The 27,979-nt window shown below is 40.1% G+C and overlaps 1 protein-coding gene across 1 annotated transcript in view; it reads right to left on the minus strand.

Moving 5' to 3' along the window:
* The window catches only part of LOC124606784 (echinoderm microtubule-associated protein-like CG42247), a 340,411-nt gene that overhangs the window by 73,231 nt on the left and 239,201 nt on the right, over positions 1-27,979 (minus strand). Inside the window, exons 11-12 of the mRNA XM_047138847.1 lie at positions 26,392-26,520; positions 7,560-7,688 (exon numbers count right to left, since the gene is read on the minus strand). Of these exons, the coding sequence (XP_046994803.1) occupies positions 7,560-7,688; positions 26,392-26,520 (258 nt within the window). The remainder of the gene's footprint in view (positions 1-7,559; positions 7,689-26,391; positions 26,521-27,979) is intronic.

The following is a 27,979-nucleotide window of genomic DNA, read 5'->3' on the forward strand; positions in this document are numbered from 1 at the left end:
TTCTTGATGAATCGCTAGTAAATAAAGTAAATTCTTTAAGAAAAGATTTTGAAAGTAAATTCGCGGTTCAGGGACATCATCGGATCTTAACTCCAGAGTCATCCACAAACGGCATTAACCGTTCCTGTCTTGACCGATCAAGTGCAACAGGTATGAAACTCTATCCAGTACCTGTACAACACAGTGTATGCACGTTTGTATGTTCGCATTTTGTAATGTTAATCATTTAAATACGTTACTTAGACAAATGTATTCCCCAGATTTCATTATTGTGCATTAATAATTTCTTGAGGTTGCGATTCTTTTTCGTCAGTGTAGTTTACGTAGTCCAAAGCTGCCTTGGTGCTTCGATTACTGCGACAGGTCCCATGGAAGCCCAGGTTAATGTCCCCATAGCATAATACTGTACCCTCCATCCTGTGTGCGTAGCGCAGTGCATGTTTCGAGCAGCCGTTCCCTGGATGACGGGTATCAGGACACGACCGTTGATCTAGTGTAGCAAGAAAAGTGATTCTTCCGACTGGCCTATATAGTCTAATCTCGATGATCCTGTGCCAACTGCTGCCGTAACTGATAATGTCGTTTGCTCAATTGGGTTCCAATGGTTCGAATGGCTCTGAGCATTATGGGACTTAACTGCTGAGATCATAAGTCCCCTAGAACTTAGAACTACTTAAACCTAACTAATCTAAGGACATCACACACATCCATGCCCGAGGCAGGATTCGAACCTGCGACCGTAGCGGTCGCGCGGTTCCAGACTGAAGCGCCTAGAACCGCTCGACCACACCGGTCGGGTGCTCAATTGGGAAGGTTTCGTTTACAGCGGATCCCCATGTTCAGCAACTGACCTGCGTACTCCGAAACATGTGTCCCTGTAGGGCTTGTAATGGTTCTTTATTTACGTGACCATTACGGCACTCCAACCCCAGTTCTCGATACCTGTAATATCGTACTACTTTTCTGCGAAGTAACAGACATATTTTTGTGACAACATTCACATTTGGTTTTATTAATGTATAGGTACTCCGATGTATCGATATATTATAGTGATATGGTTCTTGTGTGTATTCATTTTTGTGAGACTGTCATAATCTTTGACTTACTTGTAACCGTTTTAACGCGAATGCGCACAGAGCAGTCTTTGTTTCACTTTGCAGAATTAAGTTGTTATTTAGATTTGTAAAAGAACAGTCAAGTCTTGTGTGTTTGGTTAAAGTGGAAATTAAATATATTAAGATTGATACAAAACAGTTTTCTTGATGATGTGACAATTAAGAGGAAGTATATGTGAATATATGAAAGACCTGAGTCGAAACAAGGCCCCCGGAGTAGACAATATTCCATTGGAACTACTGACGGCCGTGGGAGAGCCAGTCCTGACAAAACTCTACCATCTGGTGAGCAAGATGTATGAAACAGGCGAAATACCCTCAGACTTCAAGAAGAATATAATAATTCCAATCCCAAAGAAAGCAGGTGTTGACAGATGTGAAAATTACCGAACTATCAGCTTAATAAGTCACAGCTGCAAAATACTAACACGAATTCTTTACAGACGAATGGAAAAACTAGTAGAAGCCAACCTCGGGGAAGATCAGTTTGGATTCCGTAGAAACACTGGAACACGTGAGGCAATACTGACCTTACGACTTATCTTAGAAGAAAGATTAAGGAAAGGCAAACCTACGTTTCTAGCATTTGTAGACTTAGAGAAAGCTTTTGACAATGTTGACTGGAATACTCTCTTTCAAATTCTGAAGGTGGCAGGGGTAAAATACAGGGAGCGAAAGGCTATTTACAATTTGTACAGAAACCAGATGGCAGTTATAAGAGTCGAGGGACATGAAAGGGAAGCAGTGGTTGGGAAGGGAGTAAGACAGGGTTGTAGCCTCTCCCCGATGTTGTTCAATCTGTATATTGAGCAAGCAGTAAAGGAAACAAAAGAAAAATTCGGAGTAGGTATTAAAATTCATGGAGAAGAAATAAAAACTTTGAGGTTCGCCGATGACATTGTAATTCTGTCAGAGACAGCAAAGGACTTGGAAGAGCAGTTGAATGGAATGGACAGTGTCTTGAAAGGAGAACATCAACAAAAGCAAAACAAGGATAATGGAATGTAGTCTAATTAAGTCGGGTGATGCTGAGGGAATTAGATTAGGAAATGAGGCACTTAAAGTAGTAAAGGAGTTTTGCTATTTGGGGAGCAAAATAACTGATGATGGTCGAAGTAGAGAGGATATAAAATGTAGGCTGGCAATGGCAAGGAAAGCGTTTCTGAAGAAGAGAAATTTGTTAACATCCAGTATTGATTTAAGTGTCAGGAAGTCATTTCTGAAAGTATTCGTATGGAGTGTAGCCATGTATGGAAGTGAAACATGGACGATAAATAGTTTGGACAAGAAGAGAATAGAAGCTTTCGAAATGTGGTGCTACAGAAGAATGCTGAAGATTAGATGGGTAGATCACATAACTAATGAGGAAGTATTGAATAGGATTGGGGAGAAGAGAAGTTTATGGCACAACTTGACCAGAAGAAGGGATCGGTTGGTAGGACATGTTCTGAGGCATCAAGGGATCACCAATTTAGTATTGGAGGGCAGAGTGGAGGGTAAAAATCGTAGAGGGAGACCAAGAGATGAATACACTAAGCAGATTCAGAAGGATGTAGGTTGCAGTAGGTACTGGGAGATGAAAAAGCTTGCACAGGATAGAGTAGCATGGAGAGCTGCATCAAACCAGTCTCAGGACTGAAGACCACAACAACACATGTGAATTTACAAGAAGTTTAATAAAAATGTGGATCGTGAACACCAAGTCAAAAATAACTTCTACCATACCATTGTTATGATCTGGGATTGTTTGATCATTAAGAATTTCCTGAAAAACGAATTTGTTAGGTCTTCAAATATTGCTAAAATACGTGGACCTTCTAGCAGTCAAAGTGGAATCACCCTAGAATCAACAAGATGAGCCATAACAACTTCGACGAAATCTACGTGGGAATCCATTCAAGATAAGTGCCAAAATTATTGTCTTTCTTACAGTGACTTCATTAATTCCATTCTGACGATACCATCCACAGTTAATAACTTTGTTGTTGCCCAATAAAGCGAACATATACTGCGTGAGCAATATTATTAATCTGATTTCTAACCTACTTTGCAAGTGGTGGTATTGTTAGAGGCTGTTGATACCCTTCGCCGCCGACATATCAATATATCTATATGAAAAAATCAATATCCAGTGCCGATATTTTTATCTTATATTGTATTGCTTTTAACAATTTTCAGTAAATATCTGATGTTTGTAATAGAACGTAATTTTACTTTCACTGTGTGAAGGAGTCTTACCACTTTTTGAGCTTTCATTATGTCCAATCTTTCTCTTTGACTGTGTGAAGCAAGTATAGGTGGCACAAAAGAAGTCCGATTGCACTGGGGAAGGGGAGGGGGGGGGGATTTGGCGGTGTGAATGGAATAGCAATTTCCGATGTGGAGAGATACCACTTCAGTTGCTGTTTCTACACACTGGCAGTCTTCAAAAACAGCTGTTGAAAACGGCGAACAAAAATCTAAATGACGAGATTGGTCTTTGCTGTGCGCGGAGACGTGTGAGGGGAAATGCTAACGCAATCGGTTCTCGGTGGTACCAACAGAAACTGCAACGTTTAGCTTCACTAAGCAGTTTTGACACTGGAGCTGCTAGGTCGCTGGTGTCGGCAGAAATGAAATAACAGGGAAGTCGACATGAAGTATTTCGGACAAAAACCGGACGACGGACACATTCGACATCTTTTATTGTGACACTTACATACAGTTACCATTTTAAGCAAAATGGTTAACGCCAAGCATGACCGTGCATCGTTTTCTTTTCAATTCTTGCTCTAAGGGGGACAGCTAACCTGCTAGCTTGTTCATGTACAGAATGTCTAATAATACATCAGTATTTAAACATAGAGGTCTAAAACCGGCAGTATATTTACAATGTGCAGCCGATATTTTTGTATGTATGTACGTCGATATTTTTTCGTCGATATATCGATACTTTCATCGGTATTACGAGAGCCGACAACGACATTTTTTAAAATATTGATATATCGGATTCCCGATGTTTTTAAAAATATCAATAGTCCTAGTGCCTGGTACTCTGTCGTCAGAACGCCACGTTCACCACATTACAGATCGGGAAAGCCTCTGACCTCAACGTTCTGTGATGATGCATGGACGTCCAACACCTTATCACCAAGTCGTGGTTTCACTGTCCTTCGATCGCTTGCTCACGACAGCAGCACACGAACAGTCGACTTTCTCCGCCGTTTCCGAGATGCTCGTTTCCAGACGCCGGGCCACAAAAAACTGCCTTTTGTCAGAATAGCTTACATCAGTGGATTTCCTCATTTGCGGCCTTTCTCATCCCTAGAGTGATTCCCCTATTTCGCTTATAAACTTTCCTTACCGCGTCGCGTGCTCGCAACAACACCAGGCAACAATGAATCTCGCGGTAAAGTTTTGAGTCATCAATTCATATTCGGGTATAAAAGTAGCTTTAATATTAGGCTCTTCTATAGCGTTCAGAATTGCATTACCGAACACGTTTGCAACGTTTTATCTAAATGTACTGAGAGCGGTGACAGGAAGAGCATTAGGCTACTCTGCACCAATGACATTGCCGATAACAGATTAACAGGCCGAGCCCGTCAAGATACGGGATAAGATCGTGAAGAAAGAAGAGGGCCTCAATATACTGAGAATACTTTTTGTCGTGATTTTGAATTAACTACAAGAAAACTACCGAATCGATTGAACTCAAGTTTGGCCAATATAGCTAACTCTTAAACATTGTGAATACGAAGTAAAACGAAATTTGTACCTTACTATACAATCCAAAAGTTTCAAAAAAATATCGTGTAATGTGCTGAAAAATCTCGCTCCAGTTATTATCTTATTATGAGGCTGTCCCTACTAATCAAACGTTGAGTATTGATCCGTTGATTTGGTAGCTGCTTCCTTTTATAAGGTCCTGAAATCTGTTCGCACTTGGCAATAACTAATTGCTTTCTTTCAAGCAGTAATTTACCGCTGAATTACTAAGCAAAGAAGGGAATGCTGAAAAGTGGAAGGGACATATAGAAGGGCTATACAAGGGAAATATACTTAAAGCCGATATTGTAACAAGAGAAGAGGTCGTAGATGAAGATGAGGTAGGAGGTATAAAACTGCGAGGAGAATTTGACAGAGCACTGAAAGACCTACGTCGAAACAAGGCCCCTGGAGTAGACGACAGTCCGTCAGAACCACTGAAATCCTTTGGGGAGTCAGCCATGACGAAACTATACCACCTGGTATGCAAGAGATGTGATACAGGCGAAATACCTTCAGACTTCAAGAAGAATGTCATAATTCCAGTTCCAAAGAAGCAGGTGCTAACAGGTGTGAATGTTACTACCAGGTTAATAAGTCGTGGTTGCAAAATACTGTCACAAACTGTTTACAGAAGAATGGGAGAACTGGCAGAAGCCGACCTCGAGGAAGATCAGTTTGGATTCTGGAGCAATGTAGGAACATGTGAAGCAATACTGATAGAAGGTAGGTTAAGTAAGAGAATATCTACGTTAATAAGTTTTGAAGATATGGAGAAAGCTTTTGAATATGTCGACTGGAATACAGTCATTGGAATTCTGGATGTAGGCGGGGTAAAATACAAGGAGTGAAAGGTTATATATAACTTACACAGAAACCAGATGGCAATTATAAGAATCGAGGGGTATAGAAGGGAAGCAGTGGCTGAGAAGGTAATGAGATAAGATTGTAGCACATTCCTATGTTACTCAATTTGTACACTGAGCAAGTAGTAAATGAAATCAAAGAAAAATTTAGAGAAGGAATTAAAATTCAGGGAGAAGAAATAAAAGCTTTGAGGTTTGTAGATGACATTGAAATTTGTCAGAGACAGCAAAGGGCTTGGAAGAGCAGTTGAACTGAATGGAGTGCCTTGAAAGGTGGATGTAGGATGAACATCAACAAAAGCAAACTGAGGCTAACGGAATCTAGTCGAATTAAATGATGCGATGCTGAGGGAATCAGATAAGGAAAACGAGATATTAAAAGTAGCAGATGAATTTTGATATTTGGTAAGCAAAGTAACTTATGATGGCCGAAGTAGAAAGGATGCAAAATGTAGACTGGTAATGGGAAGAAAAGCGTTTGTAGAAAAAATAAATTTTTTAACATCGAACGTAGATTTAAGTATTAGAAATTCTTTTGTTAAGGGGGGTAGGACGTCGAACGGGCCGACTTCGAGAAGGAGAGGCCCCACAGGACATTTTAATTTGCACTGTCTATACTTTCTACAAATAAATTCATAAAACTTTGTCAGCATGGCCAGGAAGGATTCAGGATTCGCACTCATAGCAGTGGAAGTTCAAAAACACGAAAAAATAATATTTTCTAAATGGGAAATTTCATGATTTTTTTCACTTACTGTTGGCTGCATTTGTTGCTATAGGTACACTTTTCTTCATAAGTAAGAGAGATTCTTCGATGAATTTTACACAGCTTACAAACCATACTTACAGGTGTATGAAACTCTAGAATTTATTTGATCTGTGGAAAAATGAATGGGCTGTTACGTTTTAAACTTCGTGTTTAGAGAAAACTCGAATTTTATAGTTAATTATCTCAATTTTTACTACAGTTTTAACAGATTTGGGAAATTCTAGAGTTTCATACACCTGTAAGTTTGGTTTGTATGCTGTGCAAAATTCATCGAAGAATCTCTCTTACTTATGAAGAAAAGTGTACCTACAGCAACAAATGCAGCCAATACCAATTGAAAAAATTATGAAATTTCACATGTAAATAAAATTTGTTTTGTTACGTTTTTGAACTTTCTTTGCTATGAGCGTGAATCCTGAATCCTTCCTGATCGTGCTAACAACGTTTTATGAATTTATTTGTAAAAGTATAGACAGTGTAAATTAAAATGTCCTGTGGTGCCTCTCCTGCTCCAAGTCGGCCCGTTTCACGTCCTACCCCCCGTAAGATATTTGTCCGGAGTGTTGCCCTGTATGGATGTATGGAAGTGAGGCTTTGGCGATAAACAGTTGAGGTAAGAAGAGAATAGAAACTTCTGAAATGTGATGGTAGAGAAGAATGCTGAAGATTAGATTGACAGATCATGTAACCAATGAGGAGGTACTGAAGATAACTGGGGAAAAAGAAATTTATGACATAACCTGACTAAAGGAAAGGAACGGTTGATAGGACACATACTGAGACATCAAGCGATCATCAGTTTAGTACTGTAGGAAAGTGTGGGGGAGGGGGGTGGTTAAAAGTAGTAAAGGGAGATCATGAGATGAATACAGTAAACAGATTCAAAAGGATGTAGGCTGCAGTAGTTATTCGGAGATGAAGAACCTACCACAGGGTAGAGCAGGTTGGAGAGTTGCATCAAACGAGTCTTCGGACTGAAGTCCACAACAACAACAAACACTCTGGCCTCAGTGTGATCTCTTGCCTGCTGCGGTGTACGGGAGCGCTTACACTGAGGTTTACCTGGTTAAATCGCCTCTGCAGCGATCCCTCCATGATGTTGTTGCGTGTGGTGCCCACGTAGATGTTGCCGTCGTTGCGTCCTGGTCGTTGGGGGTAGATGCTGCGCACGCCACCCGCGGACTCCGGCAGCTGTCAACAACAACAACACATTGTACGCTACATGTAGAACAGAAGATTGCACTCATATTTTACTTAGTGACACTTTTAGATGAAGTTTGCGATGCTGTCCTTACACAGTAGCAGCTCTCCAGAGCATTGTGTCCGTCCGACTTCTGACTGTACTACATATGATTAGAAAATTGAGGAATTTAGTGTATATTGTATAGATCCCAACCTGAGACGTTTTCTGGAGATAGTGCACGACAGATGAAATTGGCGTGTTTTAGTTCACGGCGTCACGAAGAGTTGAAATCGGCTAAACGACTAGAGAGTGAGATGGTGTTCCTGTTTATGGAGCCCGTAGATATACTGACTATCTGTTCAGAAGTATCTGGACATTAATATGGGTTGTGTGAACCCTTCGCATTTATGACCGCTTGAACTCTGCTGGAGACACATTCAATGAGATGTGTGAATGTCTGTGGAGGAATGACAGCCCAATCTTCCTCAGGAGCCGAAACCAGAGAATATAGAGATACTGGACGCTGGGGGCTGGAGTGAAGCTGACCTTATGACTGACCGCATAGGTCTTCCACTGGGTCCAAGAATGGTTCAAATGGCTCTGAGCACTATGGGACTTAACATCTGAGGTCATCAGTCCCCTAGAATTTAGAACTACTTGACCCTAAGTAACCTAAGGACATCACACACATCCATGCCCGTACCGGATTCGAACCTGCGACCGTAGCAGTCGCGCGGTTCCGGACTGAAGCGCCTAGAACCACTCAGCAACCGCGGCCGGCCACTGGGTTCAGGTTGGGCATACCAGCGCATTTCACAAACAATTGCCTCACATATGCTGTTTTGTGGCAGGGTGCAGTGTCAAGCTGATACGAGGAATCACCGTCTCCGAACTGTTAGTCTCTTTTACACAGTAGAAAATGCTATAAAATTGATATCCTTCCGCATTTAGCATTTAAGTGTAATAAGGGGACCATAACCTATCAACGAAAAACACCCCCACACCATAATACCACCTCCTCCGTAATGCACTGCTGGCACTATACATGAATGCTAGTAACGTTCTTTAGGAATTCGCCAACCCCAACTCTTCTACAGAATTGGTACCAGTTATAGCGTGATTCATCGTTCCAATGGATTCGTTCCTAGTCATCCTCCGTCAGGTGGCGTCGCTCTTTATCCCATCTCAAACAGCGCTTAGCTTTGACTACAAAAATGTGTTGCCCAGCTCGACCATTCTATCCCATTATTTTTAACTCCCTACACAAAGTTATTGTGCTAGCTGAACCGCTGGTAACACTTCGAAAGTCTCGAATGATTCCTTACTCTGATCTCATGTGATATTTCCCTATGGTCCGTGTTCGTTAGTACACGAGGCAGGTGTGGTCTTGGTTTAACGGTGGTTATTCTTTCGTGTTTCCACTTCACAGTCACATCACCAACAGTAGATCTGGGCAGCTGTGAAAGAGTTGATACAATGAAGAGCCAAAGAAACTGGTACACCTGCCTAATATCGGGTAGGAGCCCCGCGAGCACACAGAAGATCCGCAACACGACGCGGCATGGACTCGAGTAATGTCTGAAGTAGTGCTGGGGGGAACTGACACCGTGAACCCTGCAGGGCTGTCCATAAACCCGTACGAGTACGAGGGGGTGGAGATCTCTTCTCAACAGTACGTTCCAAGGCATTCCAGATATGCTCAATAAGGTCATGTCTGGGGAGTTTTGTGATCAGCGGAGAGGGTTTAAACTCAGAAGAGCCGCTCTTTAACAATTCCGGACATGTGGGGTGTCGCATTGTCCTGCTGGAATTTCCCAAGTCCGTCGGAATGGACAATGGACACAAATGGATGCAGGTGATCAGATAGGATGGTTACGTACGTGTCACTTGTCGGAGTCGTATCTAGATGCATCAGGGGTCCCATTTCATTTCAACTGCACACGCGCTAAACCATTATAGAGCCTCCACCAACTTGAACAGTCCCGTGCTGACTTGCAGGTTCCATGGATACATGAGGTTGTCTCCCCACCTGTACACATCCATAAGCTCGATACAATATGAAACGAGACTCATCCGTCAAGGCAACGTTTCCAGTGATCAACAGCCAAAATTCGGTGCTGACGGGCCTAGCCGAGGCGTCAAGCTTTGTGTCATGCAGTCATCAAGGGTACACGAGTGTTCCTTTCGCTCCGAAAGCCCATATTGATGATGTTTTGTTGAATGATTTGCATGCTGACACTTGTTGATGCCCCACCACTGAAATCTGCAGCAATCTGCGGGAAGGTGGCACTTGTGTCCCGTTGAACGAGTCTCTTCAGTCGCTGTTGGTCCCGTTCTTGCAGTATCTTTCTGTGGATGCAGTGTGTCAGAGATTTGATATTTTACCGGATTCCTGATAATCACGATGCACTCGTGAAATGGTCGTAGCGGAAAATCCCCACTTCATCGCTACCTCGGAATTGCTGTATCCCACCGCTCATACGCAGACGTTCAAATTCACTTAAATCTTGATAACCTGTCACTGTAGCAGCAGTAAGAGATCTAATAGCTGCGTCAGACACATGTTGTCTTTTACAGGTGTTACCGACCGCAACGCAGTATTCTGCCTGTTTACATATATCTGTATTTGAATACGTATGGCTCTACTAGTTTCTTTGGCGCTTCAGTGTGTTTTCCTGATGTTCTTATAACTGACCGTTCGCCAGCCACTTCTGCTTCCAGCACAACGCTCGCGACTGGCGGGTAGCCTGTCCCACTGTTGCAGGCGCCCCCCCCCCCCCCCTTCACCCTCCTCAGCCCGCCACCACAAGGAGACAGCTGTGCGCCGAGCATCGAAAGAAGGGACTACGTTGCGTCACGTGTTCGCCGAGCAATGTGCGACGTACTTCCGCCAGCGGCCTAATTAAGACGCTAGCGAGCAGCATACACTCACGCTTCGGGCAAACGCCTGTCGCTTCACGCGTCCCGTGTTCCGGGTCCGTCCGTCGGACTCGTAGCCGAGCCCAGCACTGGTGACCACACCTACATTGCAACTCACCGCGGCGCCTCTCCAGCGTCGCCAGGGATGAGGCTCCGCAGCAGCCACTCCGAGCTGCCAGCCATCTTGCTCGGGGCCTTCGCCTCCTCTGATGTTGGCCTTCCAAGGACTTGGTGCCACCGGACTGATAGCGCTTCTGTGGAACTTAGACCGTGTACTTTTGTCTAGTAGTGTCCTCTATAACCAAACTCATTACAGACTTTGATTGTGTCCTACTAATATTGGAACTTTCATTTGTGTTATTCTGACAAAACTCTGCCATATGGTGAACAAGATATATGAGACAGGCAAAATACCCTCAGACTTCAAGAAGAATATAATAGTTCTAATCCCAAAGAAAGCAGGTGTTGACAGATGTGAAAATAACCGAACTATCAGTTTAATAAGTCATAGCTGCAAAATACTAACGCGAATTCTTTACAGACAAATGGAAAAAACTGGTAGAAGCCGACCTCGGGGAGGATAATTTTGGATTCCGTAGAAATATTGGAACACGTGAGGCAATACTGACCTTACGACTTATCTTAGAAGAAAGATTAAGGAAAGGCAAACCTACGTTTCTATTATTTGTAGACTTAGAGAAAGCTTTTGACAATGTTGACTGGAATACTCTCTTTCAAATTCTGAAGGTGGCAGGGGTAAAATACAGGGAGCGAAAGGCTATTTACCATTTGTACAGAAACCAGATGGCAGTTATAAGAGTCGAGGGGCATGAGAGGGAAGCAGTGGTTGGGACGGGAGTGAGACAGGGTTGTAGCCTCTCCTCGATGTTATTCAACCTGTATATTGAGCAAGCAGTAATGGAAACAAAAGAAAAATTCGGAGTAGGTATTAAAATCCATGGAGAAGAAATAAAAACTTTGAGGTTGGCCGATGACATTGTAATTCTGTCAGAGACAGCATAGGACTTGGAAGAGCAGTTGAACGAAATGGATAGTGTCTTGAAAGGAGGATATAAGATGAACATCAACAAAAGCAAAACGAGGATAATGGAATGTAGTCGAATTAAGTCGGGTGATGCTGAGGGAATTAGATTAGGAAATGAGACACTTAAAGTAGTAAAGGAGTTTTGCTATTTGGGGAGAAAATAACTGATGATGATCGAAGTAGAGAGGATATAAAATGTAGACTGGCAATGGCAAGGAAAGCGTTTCTGAAGAAGAGAAATTTGTTAACATCTTGTATAGATTTAAGTGTCAGGAAGTCATTTCTGAAAGTATTTGTATGGAGTGTAGCCATGTATGGAAGTGAAACATGGACGATAAATAGTTTGGACAAGAAGAGAATAGAAGCTTTCGAAAAGTGGTGCTACAGAAGAATGCTGAAGATTAGATGGGTAGATCACATAACTAATGAGGAGCTATTGAATAGAATTGGGGAGGAGTTTGTGGCACAACTTGACAAGAAGAAGGGACCGGTCGGTAGGACATATTCTGAGGCATCAAGGGATCACAAATTTAGCATTGGAGGGCAGCGTGGAGGGTAAAAATCATAGAGGGAGACCAAGAGATGAATACACTAAGCAGATTCAGAAGGATGTAGGTTGCAGAAAGTACTGGGAGATGAAGAAGCTTGCACAGGATAGAGTAGCATGGATAGCTGCATCAAACCAGTCTCAGGACTGAAGACCACAACAACAACAACATTCTGACAGTCCATAATGTTGACTTGGCTTTTGTGTGTTGTATAAATAAAAGTGTTCTTAAATGCTACCAGAGAGTCATTACTCAATAATCAGTTGTTTGTGCTGCGAAATTCGGCACTATTGTGCAAAGATTCGCATCTGGCTTGCTTGAACTCCAGTGTCTACACTGGCACTATATTTGAGGAAATGACAATATTTCCCGTGCACGACTGGGTGGTTATAACTAAAGTGCAGCTACTTATGGAGGTCCACTGTGGGCAGTGATTATCGTATGGCAACAAAACGTGGTAGGTATGCTAATGAATTAATGCGATTTACACTAGAAATTTGGCAACCAAGTGCAAATATGATGCCGTACATTGTATGAACGACAGTGTGATATTCACGCTGTCATTTGGCAAGACCTAACGTGAGTGAACTGAAGAAAGGAGATCGTGCGCTGCTAGTAAAAGTGTTTTATGTGAACAACAGCAATTGCAGTGCTGCACTGAGACAGTATCGCCGACTGGAAAGTCTGAGGAGAAGCTCGATGTCATTAAATAGTTTGAAGATGACGATAATGAAACTCGAAAACACAGGTGGACTTGATGTGGCACATGGAAGAGGAAGGTGTCCTGTACCGGTGGAAGTTAGTGACGGGGTTGCCGTTGCTTTAACTGACCATGCAGCACTTGTCTTGGCTAATGCCAGTACTCGTGCAGTGTCACGAGGATCGTCCATCCCATGGTCAACAGTACAGCAAGTTTTGCCGTATATTTTACGCTAGTAACAGGACGCGATCCAGACGATTCAATAGCTGAAACCTCTCGATGCACAACAACGTTTTAAATTTGATCTTCAGTTTCTGGCGGGTATCAAAGTTGATGACATGTGGCCGGGAGATATTCCGTGGAGTGACGAGCCATTTTTTACCCTACAAGGCGCAGTGACTGCACAGAACTGGCGAATTTGGGGTACTGATAAACCACGTGTTGTCCACTGCACACATCGCATGTGACTGTGTGATATGGATTCACAAGTACCTTTGTTCTTTGTCCGGTCTTCTTTGAAGAGAATAGATCCAGAGGGTCTGTCAGGTGTACTGTGACGTCTGCATGTTATCGAGATCTCCACGTATGGCATGTGATTCCCGCTTTGGAAGAGCGCAACTGTGTGCAAACTACTGTTTTAATGCAATATGGGCCAACATCTCATGTTGCTCGCCCAGTGAATGTTTTGCTTAAAGCAACCTGCTACGATCGTATTATCTCTAGAGGCTTCCCAGACACATAGCCTGCAAGATCACCTGATCTAAATACTTGTGACTTTTGGGTCTGGGGGTATCTGATAGAACGAGTTACTAGGGACGTGTTCGCTCTCTCCCTGCTCTGAAGGCTAGTACAAAGGAAAGTGTTGTTCAGATTCCACCGGAACTGCTGCGAACAACCGTTGATCACGTCGTTTTGCGGGTGCAGCATCTCGTCGGCGTCTCTGTAAGCGATGGTTGATAATGAAATCAACATTGTGCCGTTCTCGCTTGTTCAACCAAGCGAGGTGGTGCAGAGGTTAGCACATTGGACTCGCATTCGGGAGGACGACGGTTCAATCCCGAGTCTGCTCATACCTGATTTAGGTTTTCCGTGATTTCCCTAAATCGCTCCAGGCAAATGTCGGAATGGTTCCTTTGAAAGGACACGGCCGACAGCCTTCCCCATCCTTCCGTAATCTGATGAGATCGATGACCTCGCTGTTTGGTCTCTTCTCCCAACCAACCCAACCCTCGCTTGTTCGAACGTTCCTAATCTTTATTTGTAAATTTCTAATCCACTACACATGGAAACATTTCTATACGTCTTTCTTGAATTCGTTGCTACAGATTTGCACCTGGTGATCACAATTCTAATTTTTTTCAGCGTTAATCGTGTCCGCATTAACGTATTAGAATATCTACATAGCTTCGCTACGTTATTATAATGATAACGTACATTATATGGTTCAAATGGCTCTGAGCACTATGGGACTCAACTGCTGAGGTCATTAGTCCCCTAGAACTTAGAACTAGTTAAACCTAACTAACCTAAGGACATCACAAACATCCATGCCCGAGGCAGGATTCGAACCTGCGACCGTAGCGGTCTTGCGGTTCCAGACTGCAGCGCCTTTAACCGCACGGCCACTTCGGCCGGCGTACATTATACTTCTGTGAGTGGCTGCATGTTAATTATAACAACCCGGTACCTGACAACGAACTGCATTTGTGAAAGCAAAATTGAATTGTAAAAATAAGTGTAAAATTAGAATCCTTAACTGCAGCCTCGGGCACTAGCCCGGTGCGCCTGCCGTCAAAGGAGAATCAGAGTTTAACGTTCCGTTGAGTATGAGCAAATTAGAGACGGAACAGGTCAGACTAAGAAAGAATGGGGAAGGGAATCGGCTTTGTCCTATTCAAAAGAACTAATCCTTTATTTGCTATACGAGATTTAGGGAAATCATAGAAAACTTAAATCTGAATGTGATGGCCAGGCGGAGATTTGAACCGTCGCCCTCCCGAACGCGAGTCCAGTGCGATAACCGCTGTTGAGAAGTTACATGCTTCTTATTTTCCAGCGTATAATCATTTGACGCCTTGAAGCTGATTGCAGACAGACTGTCTGCATGCCCATGAAGTATTATTTCAATTCCTTGGGTACGATTCCGAGAAGAAGTAAATATCTATCGTTTCCCAGTGTAACATGGATCAAGTGCAAACGGTCCTGTACAGGGCGAAAGCCAAAAATATCTGCTAGACATTTTAGACTCGAGAGTTTATGTTACCTATTGCGGTTTTCGACAAATCGTGTACTGAAGACTCATAAGAAAGGATAAGGTTTAATGTGCCGCTGCCGACAAGATGATAAAGTACAGAACATAGGGTTAAACTTAGTCCATCGAAACCCCAACCGATCCTGTTTCGTCATTCTAGAACCGTTAGCCCAAAACATCGATTCTCAGGTTTGTAGATATTAGCAAAATCTTTGATAATGTCGACGTTGATATTTTACTTGCCATTTTAGTAGCCTAAATTTCTCTTCAAATGTAGCACAATGGTTTCCATTTGTACCTGACTTCTTGCGAAGACCAGTACTACAAAGCTGCAATAAGGGCAAATGCACTTCTGTGCAAAACGTAAAGACGAAATTAACTTTCGCATGATGTGTCACTACGAGGGACCAAAGCTCGATCAGACTTGAGCCACACATAGAAAAAATTTCTAGTGTATAGTAAAGAAGAAATACGCAAATATATATGCAAAGAGACGAACATGACTGACACTTTTATTCGAAGACACGCATCTGTGCTGTCGACGCGGTCGTGCACTGTCATCTGTAGCAGATGAAGTCAGGGCCGAATGTATCCCTGAAAATACGCACATGGGGAAGGAGAACAGTGTCATAATAACGGTGACCGGTGAGTGATGTGTACCCCTTACAAGACAGAAACCTGCAACCGTGCAACACATCCCGTGGATGATCGGGCTTTAGGCATCGTCTACCGCGGCAGCTACACGCGCCTGTAAGCCAAACAACAAAACGTGCTCGTCCTGCATTTTGGTAAATGTTCCGAACAACATCATCTACAAAAAAAGAAAAGCAGCAAAGCAGCACGCTGATTTCTTATTCCTGGAGTTTCTGGGGGCCGACACGAGAGGCGCCACTTGCATTACCAGTGGAGTGTACTTCCACGACAACAGCGTGCGATCGCTGGCACTATTTTCCTATGACATTTCACATGCTCACCAAAATCTCGCACCGTATCCGTGCGCGTGTGTTTGGACCGGCGCTCAGCCGTGGGTAGGCAGTTTGGTCTCAGCTATCAAGCCAGTTATTTCTTCGAGCTCTCTGGTCCAGGTGCTAGTAGTATATGTATATAGTTTCTGGACCGGAGAGAATATTTTTTAAATAATTTACAGATTTAAAAACAAGATTTTAATTTTACTGTATCCCATATTCAAAAATTTATCTATACCCACGAATAAAATTGTCATTAAATTAAGGAATAAATTTATTCATTTATAATTTAATAACCAACAAACTTCATTTATTGAGTTAAGAAAAAATTAAAAAATTTAAAAAGTACAAAAAAATTATTCAAATTCAATAACATGAACTGGTTTCTCTTTATTTTGCTTTTTAACTCGATATACCGGGGGATCAAAAAGTCAGTATAAATTTAAAAACTTAATAAACCACGGAATAATGTAGTGAGAGAGGTAAAAATTGACACACATGCTTGGAATGACAAGAGGTTTTATTAGAACAAAAAAACAAAACGAATTTCACAAAAGGTCAGAGAGATGGCGCTGGACAGCAAAACGTCAATGGCTGCGCATGACAATCGTGTATAAAAGGAGCTGTAATGAGAGAGAGAATCAGATGTGCCAGCAGTCGAAGCATGTTGACGTTACCTGAAAAGGCGCTTTTAGTGAAGCTGTATTATCAGAATGGGGAATGTGCTAGTTCAGCATTACGATCCTATCGCCATAGGAAGGGGATAAGAACGGGTAAAGGTCCGTTGGCAAATGCAGCTGTGGCGAGAATGATTTCGAAGTTCGAAGCCACGGGTTGTTTAGACGATAAACCCCATAGTGGCCGACCGAGCACAAGGCGTAATGCTGCTGAGACAGTTCAGGAAGAAATGGAGACTGTAGCGGGTTCGTCTATGCACGGGGAAGTCAGCGCTCGTGCAGTCGCACGTCGCACCGGCATTCCATACACTATTATTTTGTTGGCACTTAGGCGTACCCTCCGATGCTATCCGTACAAAATCCATCGGCATCATGAACTCTTACCTGGCGATTTAGTGAAGCGGAGGGCATTTGCGGTGTGGACGTTTCAAAAGATGGTGGAAGATGACGATTGGTTAAGTAAAGTATTGTGGACTGACGAAGCTCATTTCACGATAAGAGGGTCTGTCAACGCCCACAACTGCAGAATTTGGGTTACCGAAAATCCTAGAACTATCGTGGAAACTCCAATGCACGACGAGAAAGTCACGGTATGGGTTGGATTTACCACATCTACCGTTATAGGGCCATTTTTCTTCGAGGAAATGAGTGATTCTGGTTTTGTAACTGCTACCGTGACGGGTGAGAAGTACGCCGATATGTTACAGAATCGCATCATCCCTAGTCTGGCTGATAAACACCTGCTGGAACGTACGATGTTTATGCAGGATGGCGCTCCACCCCATATTGTTAGACGCGTGAAAGATCTCTTGCGCGCGTCCTTTGGTGATGATCGTGTGCTCAGCGGCCACTTTCGTCAACCTTGGCCTCCCAGGTCCCCAGACCCTAGTCCGTGCGATTATTGGCTTTGGGGTTACCTGAAGTCGCAAGTGTATCGTGATCGACCGACATCTCTAGGGATGCTGAAAGACAGCACCTGACGCCAGTGCCTCACCATAACTCCGGACTTGCTTTACAGTGCTGTTTACAACATTATTCCTCGACTACAGCTATTGTTGAGGAGTGTTGGTGGACATATTAAGCATTTCCTGTAAAGTACATCATCTTTGCTTTGTATTACTTTGATATGCTAATTATTGCTATTCTGATCAGATGAAGCACCATCTGTCGGATATTTTTTGAACTTTGAATTTTTCTGGTTCTAATAAAACCCCACGTCATTCCAAGCACGTGTGTCAATTTGTACCTCTCTATCTGAATTATTCCGTGATTTATTCAGTTTTCAAATTTATACTGACTTTTTAATCACCCAGTATAACATTCAATCCATTAATTTTCACTAATTTATCTTCGTTTTCTGAAAAGATTTTAGTACAATTATCTGGAAGAGTAATTTTATATGTATTACCTAAAAGTAATGAAACTTTTTTACCACATTTAGTTACTAAAATTTCACCTTTTGAAGCCGGCCAGTGTGGCCGAGTGGTTCTAGGCGCTTCAGTTTGGAACCGCGCGACCGCTACGGTCGCAGCTTCGAATCCTGCCTCGGACATGGATGTGTGTGATGTCCTTAGGTTAGTTAGGTTTAAGTAGTTCTAAGTTCTAGGGGACTGATGACCTCAGATGTTAAGTCCCATAGTGCTCAGAGCCATTTTTTCAGCTTTTGAAATATTGTAAGATTTACTTTGTTTGGTTCTGTTAATTTAGTGAACACTTCTACACAACTACTGTTGTAACTGTTAAGGTCACTAACTACATTTTCAATGCGATTATTTATGTTCATTATGTTTTGCTTTTAGTTATATAGAAAAAATTTATATAGAAAAAATTAAGATTTTCATATTTTTGAAATTCAGAATTTTAAAAATTTGAAAAACACTAAATTTTTGAAGTTAATGCTTCTATAACTTTATTCTAATTTTTTATATATTTATGCAATTATTAATTTTCAGTACGTATTCTACATTGTAAATCACAAGTTTTACTATACATAATTATATATGCAGTGGTATCATTTGGTATATTTTCATTAAAAATGCACATAATTCCTTGTTTTTCTTTGTACTTAAGACATTCATTCTTCAAGACATAAATATTAAATATATGGGATAATTTCGAATAAAACTGAATGGACTCACATTTAAATCATTATTTAATTGTGTTATTCCTTTAAAAACTCTAAATGAATCATAAGCTTAAGCTTTTAAAAGGTTATTCGGTGGATAAAGGCTCCATAATTCTCGAGGAAAAATTTCATTTCTTCCACTTTTTACATAGAATCATTTAACTAGTTATTTTTCGGTTAGTTTGGAAAACAATGAAAATAATGTAAGGCATACCAAAATCAGAAGAGTTATAATAATTCGTAATATCTAGTTCAAAATTACTTTTTCCATGTAGTCCAGCAAATATAATTGTTTATAGATGAAGGTTTCTCAGGTCTCCAGCCGGGTGGTACCATTGACATATCGCGAAGTGTCGAAATTTGATTCACGGAGAGCTGGGTATTTATAAGCACGGTCACCCCCCTCCACTAGACCTCGGGAGGCTCAGGTGGTATGGCAGTGTGCACGTGGTGGTTAGAGTAGCAGTCGCTCCTGGCAGCCACGTTTGGTTCTTGGTGTTAGCATTCTTTCTGCGTCCGTGGCGGAGGACGTTGATGGGCGTGCTCATGATAGTTTGCTGCTATTGCAGAGTTCTGTGCTGTGCTGAGTTGGAATCTCTTGTCCCTGTTGATCAGCTTGGCATGTATCCTTATTTCTAAGGATTCTTTGATAATAAGCCAAATGCTTGGCACAGCACCTTCGTCTTTTCGAAGTTGAAAGTGTGTTCTTCATTTATGCTGTGTTCTACTATGGCTGATTTTTCTGTGTGTCCTAGTTGGACACATCTGGTATGTTCTTCACAGCGTTTAGATATACAGTGCTGTGTTTTAGCAATGTATTGTTTACCACAGTCACAAGGTATGCTGTAGATTCCTGATGTGTTAAACATCAGTGGGTCTTTGGCAGAACCTAGGAGCTTCCTCGTCTTTGGTGGTGGGCGAAGAATGGTTTTGATATTGTATTTGCCCAGAAGTGGTGCAGCTTTGGCCGAGAGCAGACCCATGTATGGAAGTAATGTGTGTCATTTGTCTTCTTCTTCTTCTGGGATTGTCACTGCTTCCTTCTTCCCTTTGAGCACGCTCTTGATCTGCATTCACTGTAGTCATTTTGGTGGAAGATTTTCCTCAGGTGTTGAAGCTCAGATGGTAGGCTGCCTTTGTCACAAATGGCGTGTGCCCTGTGTACCAGGGTGGTGAGCACTGTTTACCTTTGTGCTGCATGGTGGCAGCTTGTAACATGAGGTTATAGGTCTGTGTGTGTCTTCTTCCTATGTACTGCATGGCCTAGTGAAACATCTGCCTTCCTCTTAATTAGCTTGTCAAGGAAGGGGAGGCATCCATTTTCCTCCATTTCCATCATAAATTTGATATTTGGGTGGATACTGTTGAGGTGCTCCAAAAACTCATCTAGCGCCTATTTGACATGTCCCCACACGACAAAAGTGTTGTCAACGTAGTCGAAGAAGCGGTTTGGTTTCTGTCTGGCAGTTTGAAGAGCCGTCTCCTGAAATTGTTCCATATAGAGGTTTGCAATCGCAGGAGCCATTGGGGAGCCCATGGCCATACCATCGATCTGCTTGAAGAATTCCCTGTTGCACTGAAGTATGTGATTGTTAGTATGTGTTCGAAAAGGCTGACTGTTTGTGGTCCAAAGCGCGGAGCTAAAAGTGCAAAGTGAAAAGCGACATCATGTCGAAGGTCACAAGTAGGTCCTTCTTTTGTAGTTGCATATCCCTGAGTATTTTTACGAATTCGGCTGAGTTTCTCACATGGTGGCTGCAGTGTCCCAAAAGCGTTTTGAGCAGTGTCGCTAGGTATTTATCTAGTCCGTGACTGTGAGAGTTGATGGAGTCCAGAATCGGTCTCATAGGTACCCCTTCCTTATGGATCTTGGGGAGTCATAGAGGTGTGGTATCGCTGGCGATCTGGGGTGCATCCGCTTCTTCATTGGCTCAGGTAAGTTAGATTTCTTCAGCAGAACTATCGTCTTTCTACTCATCGTCGGGGTTGGATCCTTCTTCAGCCTCTTGTAGGCCTTATCTTGTAGCAGCAGGTTCATTTTCTGCTGGTACTCGGCAGCGCTTAATAGCACTGTAGCGTTCCCTTAGTCCACTGGTAGGATCGTTAAATCTCCTTCCCAAATTATTTCTTTAAATTCGTTAAAAATCCACCAAATATTTCTAATGGATAAAGAACTTCATTCTGTTTGTTTTTAATTTCACTGTTTTTAAGTAAATGTTTCCATAATCAATACATTTGACAGACATGAAGTTAACTGAATAAGATTTGATGATGAAATAAATGGATGTTCTATTCTAGACAAAATATTGTTTTTTTTAATTGTACTAACATAAAATAATACATAATTATCAGTTAGCTCAATATTTGATTTACCATCACACAGTGAAAAGTTTATTCCATCTGTGTGAATAACAGCAAATGTCATATAAAGTTGTGAATAATTAGGATGAATTAATATTAATTTCTGTTTCCTTGTTTGGACTATTTAACTATTTTTTGTTTTCTCATTGACAGAAAATGAGTAAGATGTATAACTCTTGACTTTGTTCACGATTTATTAATGGAAACATTTGTTAATTCATTTTTAAAATGAATGTTACACCAGCACCATTGAAGTCAATCAAATTATCATTTTCTCCAGTTATAGTAATTATTAAATTCTGAATAGTACTAGAAATTGGAATATTTATAGGATAATTTGGTTCATAAATTATTGGTCTTCCAAATTCAGCACTTAGTTTAAATAAAGAAATAATATTTATTTCGCTATGAAAATGATCATTATGTTTAACAAACATGCCATCAGCTAAATTAAAATTAACATATATTTTGTAAAATCGAATATCTTTCCGAACTTTATTAGCAATTTTTTATTAGCTTCAATATTTTGATTATTAAATCCTAAAAATTGACCATAACAATCTTCTTTATCTATAAATAATTTAGTACCACTTTCAATAACAACACTATTTAAAATTTTATCTTCTTTAATGAGTAAATTAGGTTTTTTTGAGTGAATAAATTTTTCTAAATTTTTCGAACTATGTTGCCCAACAGGACTTTCTATCTTTTCTTCGTTAATATATAATTTATTAATGTTTGATGTAATATTTGGAGTTAAAGAGGTTGTATAAAATCCAACTAGTGAAACGTTTTTATAAGTTTCTGTTGTCTACTCAGTTAATCTTTTTTTGAGAACAGATGATTTAGCACTCAATTTAAGTAATCTACTAATTTATATTAATAAAATTTATGTGAATAAATGACACATTGGGAACCAAAAATAATAATTCCATAAAAAAATTTAAAATGAACATGGCACACTTTTACCAAATCCTATTCCACATTCAGTAATAGGGCCTAGCAGTTGTAGAAAAACAACACTAATGATTGACAATTACATTCTAGCAGTTGAGGGCTAAACTGAAATGAAATTAAACATTAGTACATTTATTCCAAAAACTTAGATCAACCAAAATATCAGGAATTTATAAAAAGATATAAAAAATGGAAGATTAATGAAACAATTACCACTTTTATGGAAAATAATGATGTATTTACTCTATTAGATGAATGGGAAAATATTTCACTTGTAGCTTTTGATGATTTCGTTCTTGAAAATCAGGACAGAGTTAGAGATTATTTTATTAAAGGTAGATAAAAGGGAAAGATAGGTTTTGTTTGAAGGGTTTAGGATGTCAAACAGGCCAACTTGGAGCAGGAGCAGCACCACACGACATTTTAATTTCCACTGTCTACGCTTTTAACAATGAATTCATAACACTTGATCTACATGACAATGAAGGATTCAGGATTCACACTCATAACAGTCGAAGTTCAAAAAGATAACAAACAAAACAAACTCTAGAATTTATTTAATTTATGAAAAAGGAGTGATCTATTACAGTTTAAACTTCCTGTTTAGAAAAAACTCAAATTGTATAGTTAATTATCTCAATTTTGACAATAGTTTTTAATAGATCCGGAAAATTCTAGAGTTTTGTACACCTGTAAGTATGGTTTGTCTGCTGTGAAAAATTCAGTGAAGAATTTCTCTTACTTATGAAGAAAAGTGTACCTATAGCAACAAATGCTGCCAATAGTAATTGAAAAAAGTGATGAAATTTCACATGTAAAAAGAACTTATTTTGTTATGTTTTTGAACTTCGATTGCAATGAGAATGTTTCCTGAATCCTTCCTGGTCATACTGAGAAAATTTTATGAATTTAGTTGTAAAAGTATAGACAGTGGAAATTAAAGTGTTGTGTGGTGCCTCCATGCTCCAAGTCAGCTCATTTGACATCCTACCCCCTGAACTAAAACACATTCAGAAATATCGAAACAATTAGTTAGAGAAAATCTTAATTTTTAAAATATTTTCAGACAAGATGATACAAAGTTGAATCATATTTATTGGTGATCTGATGTTGTTGATTTAAAATTTGATGATTTTAAAGAAATATGTAGTAAATGTTGCGGTAAAGATGAATTCGGTTTTATTACGATAGATATGACTAATAATGGCAAATATAGAGAAAAGATTAACAATTTTCAAACATTAAACATAAATTTTAAAAATAATAAATGTAAATGTTAAACATAAATGTTGAACACAAATGTCGAACAGAAATGTTGAAGAGAAATGATGGATGTACAATGAAAATGATTTCTGTTTTTTTATCCTTAATATATATTTTTAAAATATGGCCCAGAGGTTGTTAAAAAAGCGAAACGAAATAGAAAAGTAAAAGAACCATTAAAACATTTATCGATGCAATTGAACAAATTAAACAAGGAATTGAAGGATTATGTGATAACATGTTAAAAGCTATTGTGCAAAACAGAAAAGTTTAAAAACAAATGCTTCCTTAAAATTAACATTCTTTAGTAGAATTTAATGACATTCCAACAACTAAACAATAGCATAGTGATAAAAAAGATTATATATTAAGTGAACAAGGAAGATATAATTTCATAGAGAATTATCAGAAAGAAAGAAAAAATTAAAAGACAAAATGTTAAAAAATTAAATGTAAGTACAAGAATCTAAGATTGATCAATCATATCGAAGATGCTGTTTTTGGAATAACTCCTGTTGAAACTTTTAAATATATTGGTAAATAACCAGTTGAATTCAGTGGCGATAAATTAAAAATAAGATGAGAAGTAAAATGCAATGTTCTGAGAAGGCTTTCACAGAGCACTTAAGAGTCCTAAATCGTCCTCAGGTTCATTATATAAGCGATCAAGTTTCTGCTCGAAGGCCGCACAGTCCAGAATCTGTATGCCAATGAGGCAAACTCGCCGTGAGCATTGAGGTAATCATCACATTGACGCAAGAGGTTGAAAATACTTGTTTGGTAAAACATCGTGTGCTGCTGCACATCCTCATTCGACAGGAACCGTCGATCCTTCAAGGTTTTTTTTTTAAGGGACTAGCATGGCAAGAGATCGGGACTCTAGGACGGGTGGTCGAGTGTCTTCCACTTGAGTTCATGTAACTTCTGCGATACAAAATTTACAGTATGGAGACGTGCGTCATCATGAGGCAGTAGCACCCCTTGGTGCACCATTTTACAACGGTGGTTTCCCACAGATATTGCTACCCTTTATACATTCTTCATTCTCAGATGGATGGCTACTGATGTTTGTCCTCCGTCGGCCAAGAAATAATAACAGTCCGTTGGTATTGTTTGGATGGTTTTGGTAGTAACACAGCCATAGTTCAAGTTCCCGCATTTACCGCACTCATGTCGGAGACACACGAATTCCACATTAATCCTTTGCCTATATGTCGGCGCTTGTTGTGCTGCGTTGCGTATACGCTGCAATAACGCTTTCAGACAGAAACTTTTTGATCGCTCCGTATAATATGTTTGAAAGGATCAGTCTCCACAAAACTATTCTGCTATTTTACTTGTATGAAAAATTTACGAGACATGTGAAACACTCTCAGACCTCAAGAGGAATATAATAATCTCATTTCGAATGAAAGCAGATGTTGACAGGTGTGAATGTTACGTATTATCAGTTTAAAAATGTAATGTTTGCAAAATATTGGCAAGAATTATTTACAGAAGAATGGGAAAACTGGTAGATGCTGATCTCGTCTAAGGTCACCGTCTGAAATGTAGGAACACTTGAGATAGATTCGACGCTCCGACTTATCTTAGAAGAAAGGTTGAAGAAAGGCAAACATACATTTATAGCATTTGTGTATTTAGAGCGAGCTTTTGACAGTGAACACTCTGAAATTCCGAAGGTAGTAGATATAAAGTACAGGGAAATAAAACTTATACAAAAACAAGAATGCAGTTATGAGAGCTGAAGGCCATGAAAGGGGAGCACTGGTTAAGGAAGTGAGAGAGGATTGTAGCCTGTCCCAAGTATCATTCAGTCTGTTCACTTAACACGTAATAAAAGAAACCAAGGAGAAACCTGGAAAGGGAATTACAATTCAAGCAGAAGAAATAAGAGTTTCAAAATTTGCCGATGACGTTATAGTTCTACCAAGGGCAGAAAGTGAGGCTGAACGAAACGGGTGGCATCTTGAAAACAGGGTAGTCGTAGTAAATCAGGCGATGCTTAAGGAGTTGGATTAGGAAATGGGATAGTAAAAGTAATAGATGGGTTTTGCTATGGGCAGCAAAATAGTTAACGATAGCTGTAGCAGAGAGACGTCAAAATGCACTCTGGCAATGACAGGAAAAGAAAAATAGGATTATTATTTTAAAATCGAACGTAAATTTAAGCGTTACAAAATATTTACTGAAGGCATTTGTCTGGAGCGTAATCTTGTACGAAAGGTAAAACATGGACGATAAGGAGTTCAGACAAGAAGAGAATATAATCTTTTGAAGTGTGGTGCTGCAGAAGAATGTTGACGATGAGGAGGTACTGAATGTAACTGAGGAAAATAGAATTTTATGGCACGTCCAAATTAAAAAAGAAATCGATTGATAGAACGGATCCTGACGTATTAGGGAATTGTCAGTTTGGTGATGGAGAAAAGTTTGTAGGGTAAAAATTGTAGAGGGAGATAAAGGCTTCAATGCGGCAAGGAGATTCAAATGTATGCAGGTTGTCGTAGTTAAACAGAGCTAGAGGGAGTGGCGCAAATCAGACTAGCATGGAGAGCTGCATCAAACTAGTCTTTAGAATGAAGACGATGACAACAACAACAACACCAACAACAACAACCATTACTGGCTGCAGTTATGTTACGAATAGGCAATGAAATATTAGTCTGAAGCGTTAACAACATACAAATATTTGTAAAAAGCTACCACTTCTTGTAGGGTTTTGGACACTGTTTCATGTATAGAATATTTTTCATCGTGACTGTAGCATTACGTAAGATTGTGTTACAGAAGATTTTCATGTTTGTGATGTACAGAATTGCTATTTTCCTCGTTAACTAGATTTCAATATCAATCAAGAGTCATTTCATCATACCACAAATAGTGAAGTGTAAGCGTACCTTGCTCTCTGTGATCTTCTTGTAATTTTGCAGCGAGTCCCAGGCTATGATTTTGCGGTCTTTCTCTCCTCCGGACAGCAGAGTGCCTTCAGAAAGCATAATCAGCGAACTGATACCTTTCGTGTGAGCCTGGAAATAGAGAAGTTATAATAAGATAAAAAGAGTTTGTTACCGCTTGATTTACTGCGAGGGGGGAGGGCGTATTTTGACAAAAGCGAGGAATGCAATGTAATTTTGGTTCTTTTCTTTTAAACTTAAAAATGAGCATTAAATACGCTATAATTGTGTTCCAACGAGCAAATTATGTAGCGGGAACGAGTTTCACTACCTCTATAAATTACTCGTCAGTAGACTGCCATAAACAAGTGCCGAAGAATCTTCATTATTTTGTTCTATACGACAACAAGGAATATTCTCTCAGCACCCATAAAGGTTTAGGGATATCATTTTTGGATCCTAGCGAATGACAGCTCATAAAAAGAGCCTAAGACTGTTTGAAACTGAAAGAAAACACAGAAGTGATAATTAAGTACGAACGAACAATACGATTTTAATGAACCTCAGTGATGTTTGTAAATGCGTTGCAAAATTATCATATCGATATACTTATGTCTGAAGGTTATTTAATAATATGGGGATTTTAAAGAATGACCTATTATTTAAATTTATTTCCCGAAAAAACTTCGAAACACTATGCGCGATGATGGGAATGTTTGAGAATTACTGTGGTTGATACATCTACAGGTCTCATAGAGCCCTACTCGCTTATCTGGCAATTAATGGCAGTGCTGGCAACCACGAGTTTTTTCTTTCGCGAAGGGGTATTGCTCTATTTTTAAGCGCTACGCACTCTTTTACTGCTGAAAAATTGTCGGTAGCCTTCATTCTCTCGCTACTATGAGAAAAGAAACGAGGTCTAAAACTTATTCAGTTCACTACAGATGAGAGGAAAAAATGTGATGAAATATATTCAAAACAACGATTTCTGTTTTTCCTGAAAACTGCTAAGATTGTATAACAATTACCTTAGTTTGTAACTGTAAATAAATTCTAGATGGAGAACTGTACTTATTTTGCTTTATTGTATTATTATTTTGACAGCGAAGTAACTTGTCCTAGAAAACTGAAGTACCTTTGACGATGACAGTGAGAGAAAGATAACGTCATGGCTATTTTCTTAGTGATGTGAATATAGGATGTAAAATTGAAATCAATTTATCGTTATCCTATGTCCCCTCTTTTGAGTGTCATGTACATTTTACCCTTCTAATGATGACATAGTTAACTTAAGAGAGTTTGTCATGAGGATGTTGTTGCGCACGCTAAAAGTGTTATTGGTCACTAGTGAAAAGACGTTTTGACGGTGAAGACACAAGAAAACAACAATTTCTCAGTAACTGAAGTAGGAGTTATAAGTTGGTCTATGACTCGTGGTGGACTGGATAAAACATTTCACAGCGACACTAAATCGACTCCCGGTTATAAAGCCTGGAAATTTTATTGCCACTGTTCCTTATGAAACCACGTAATAGAAGAATCCAATACGCAGATGCTTAAGCCTACAATTTATCTTGGGCTGCACTGGCAT

The sequence above is a fragment of the Schistocerca americana genome, chromosome 3 (genome assembly GCF_021461395.2).
Source record: "Schistocerca americana isolate TAMUIC-IGC-003095 chromosome 3, iqSchAmer2.1, whole genome shotgun sequence".
NCBI lineage: Eukaryota > Metazoa > Arthropoda > Insecta > Orthoptera > Acrididae > Schistocerca > Schistocerca americana.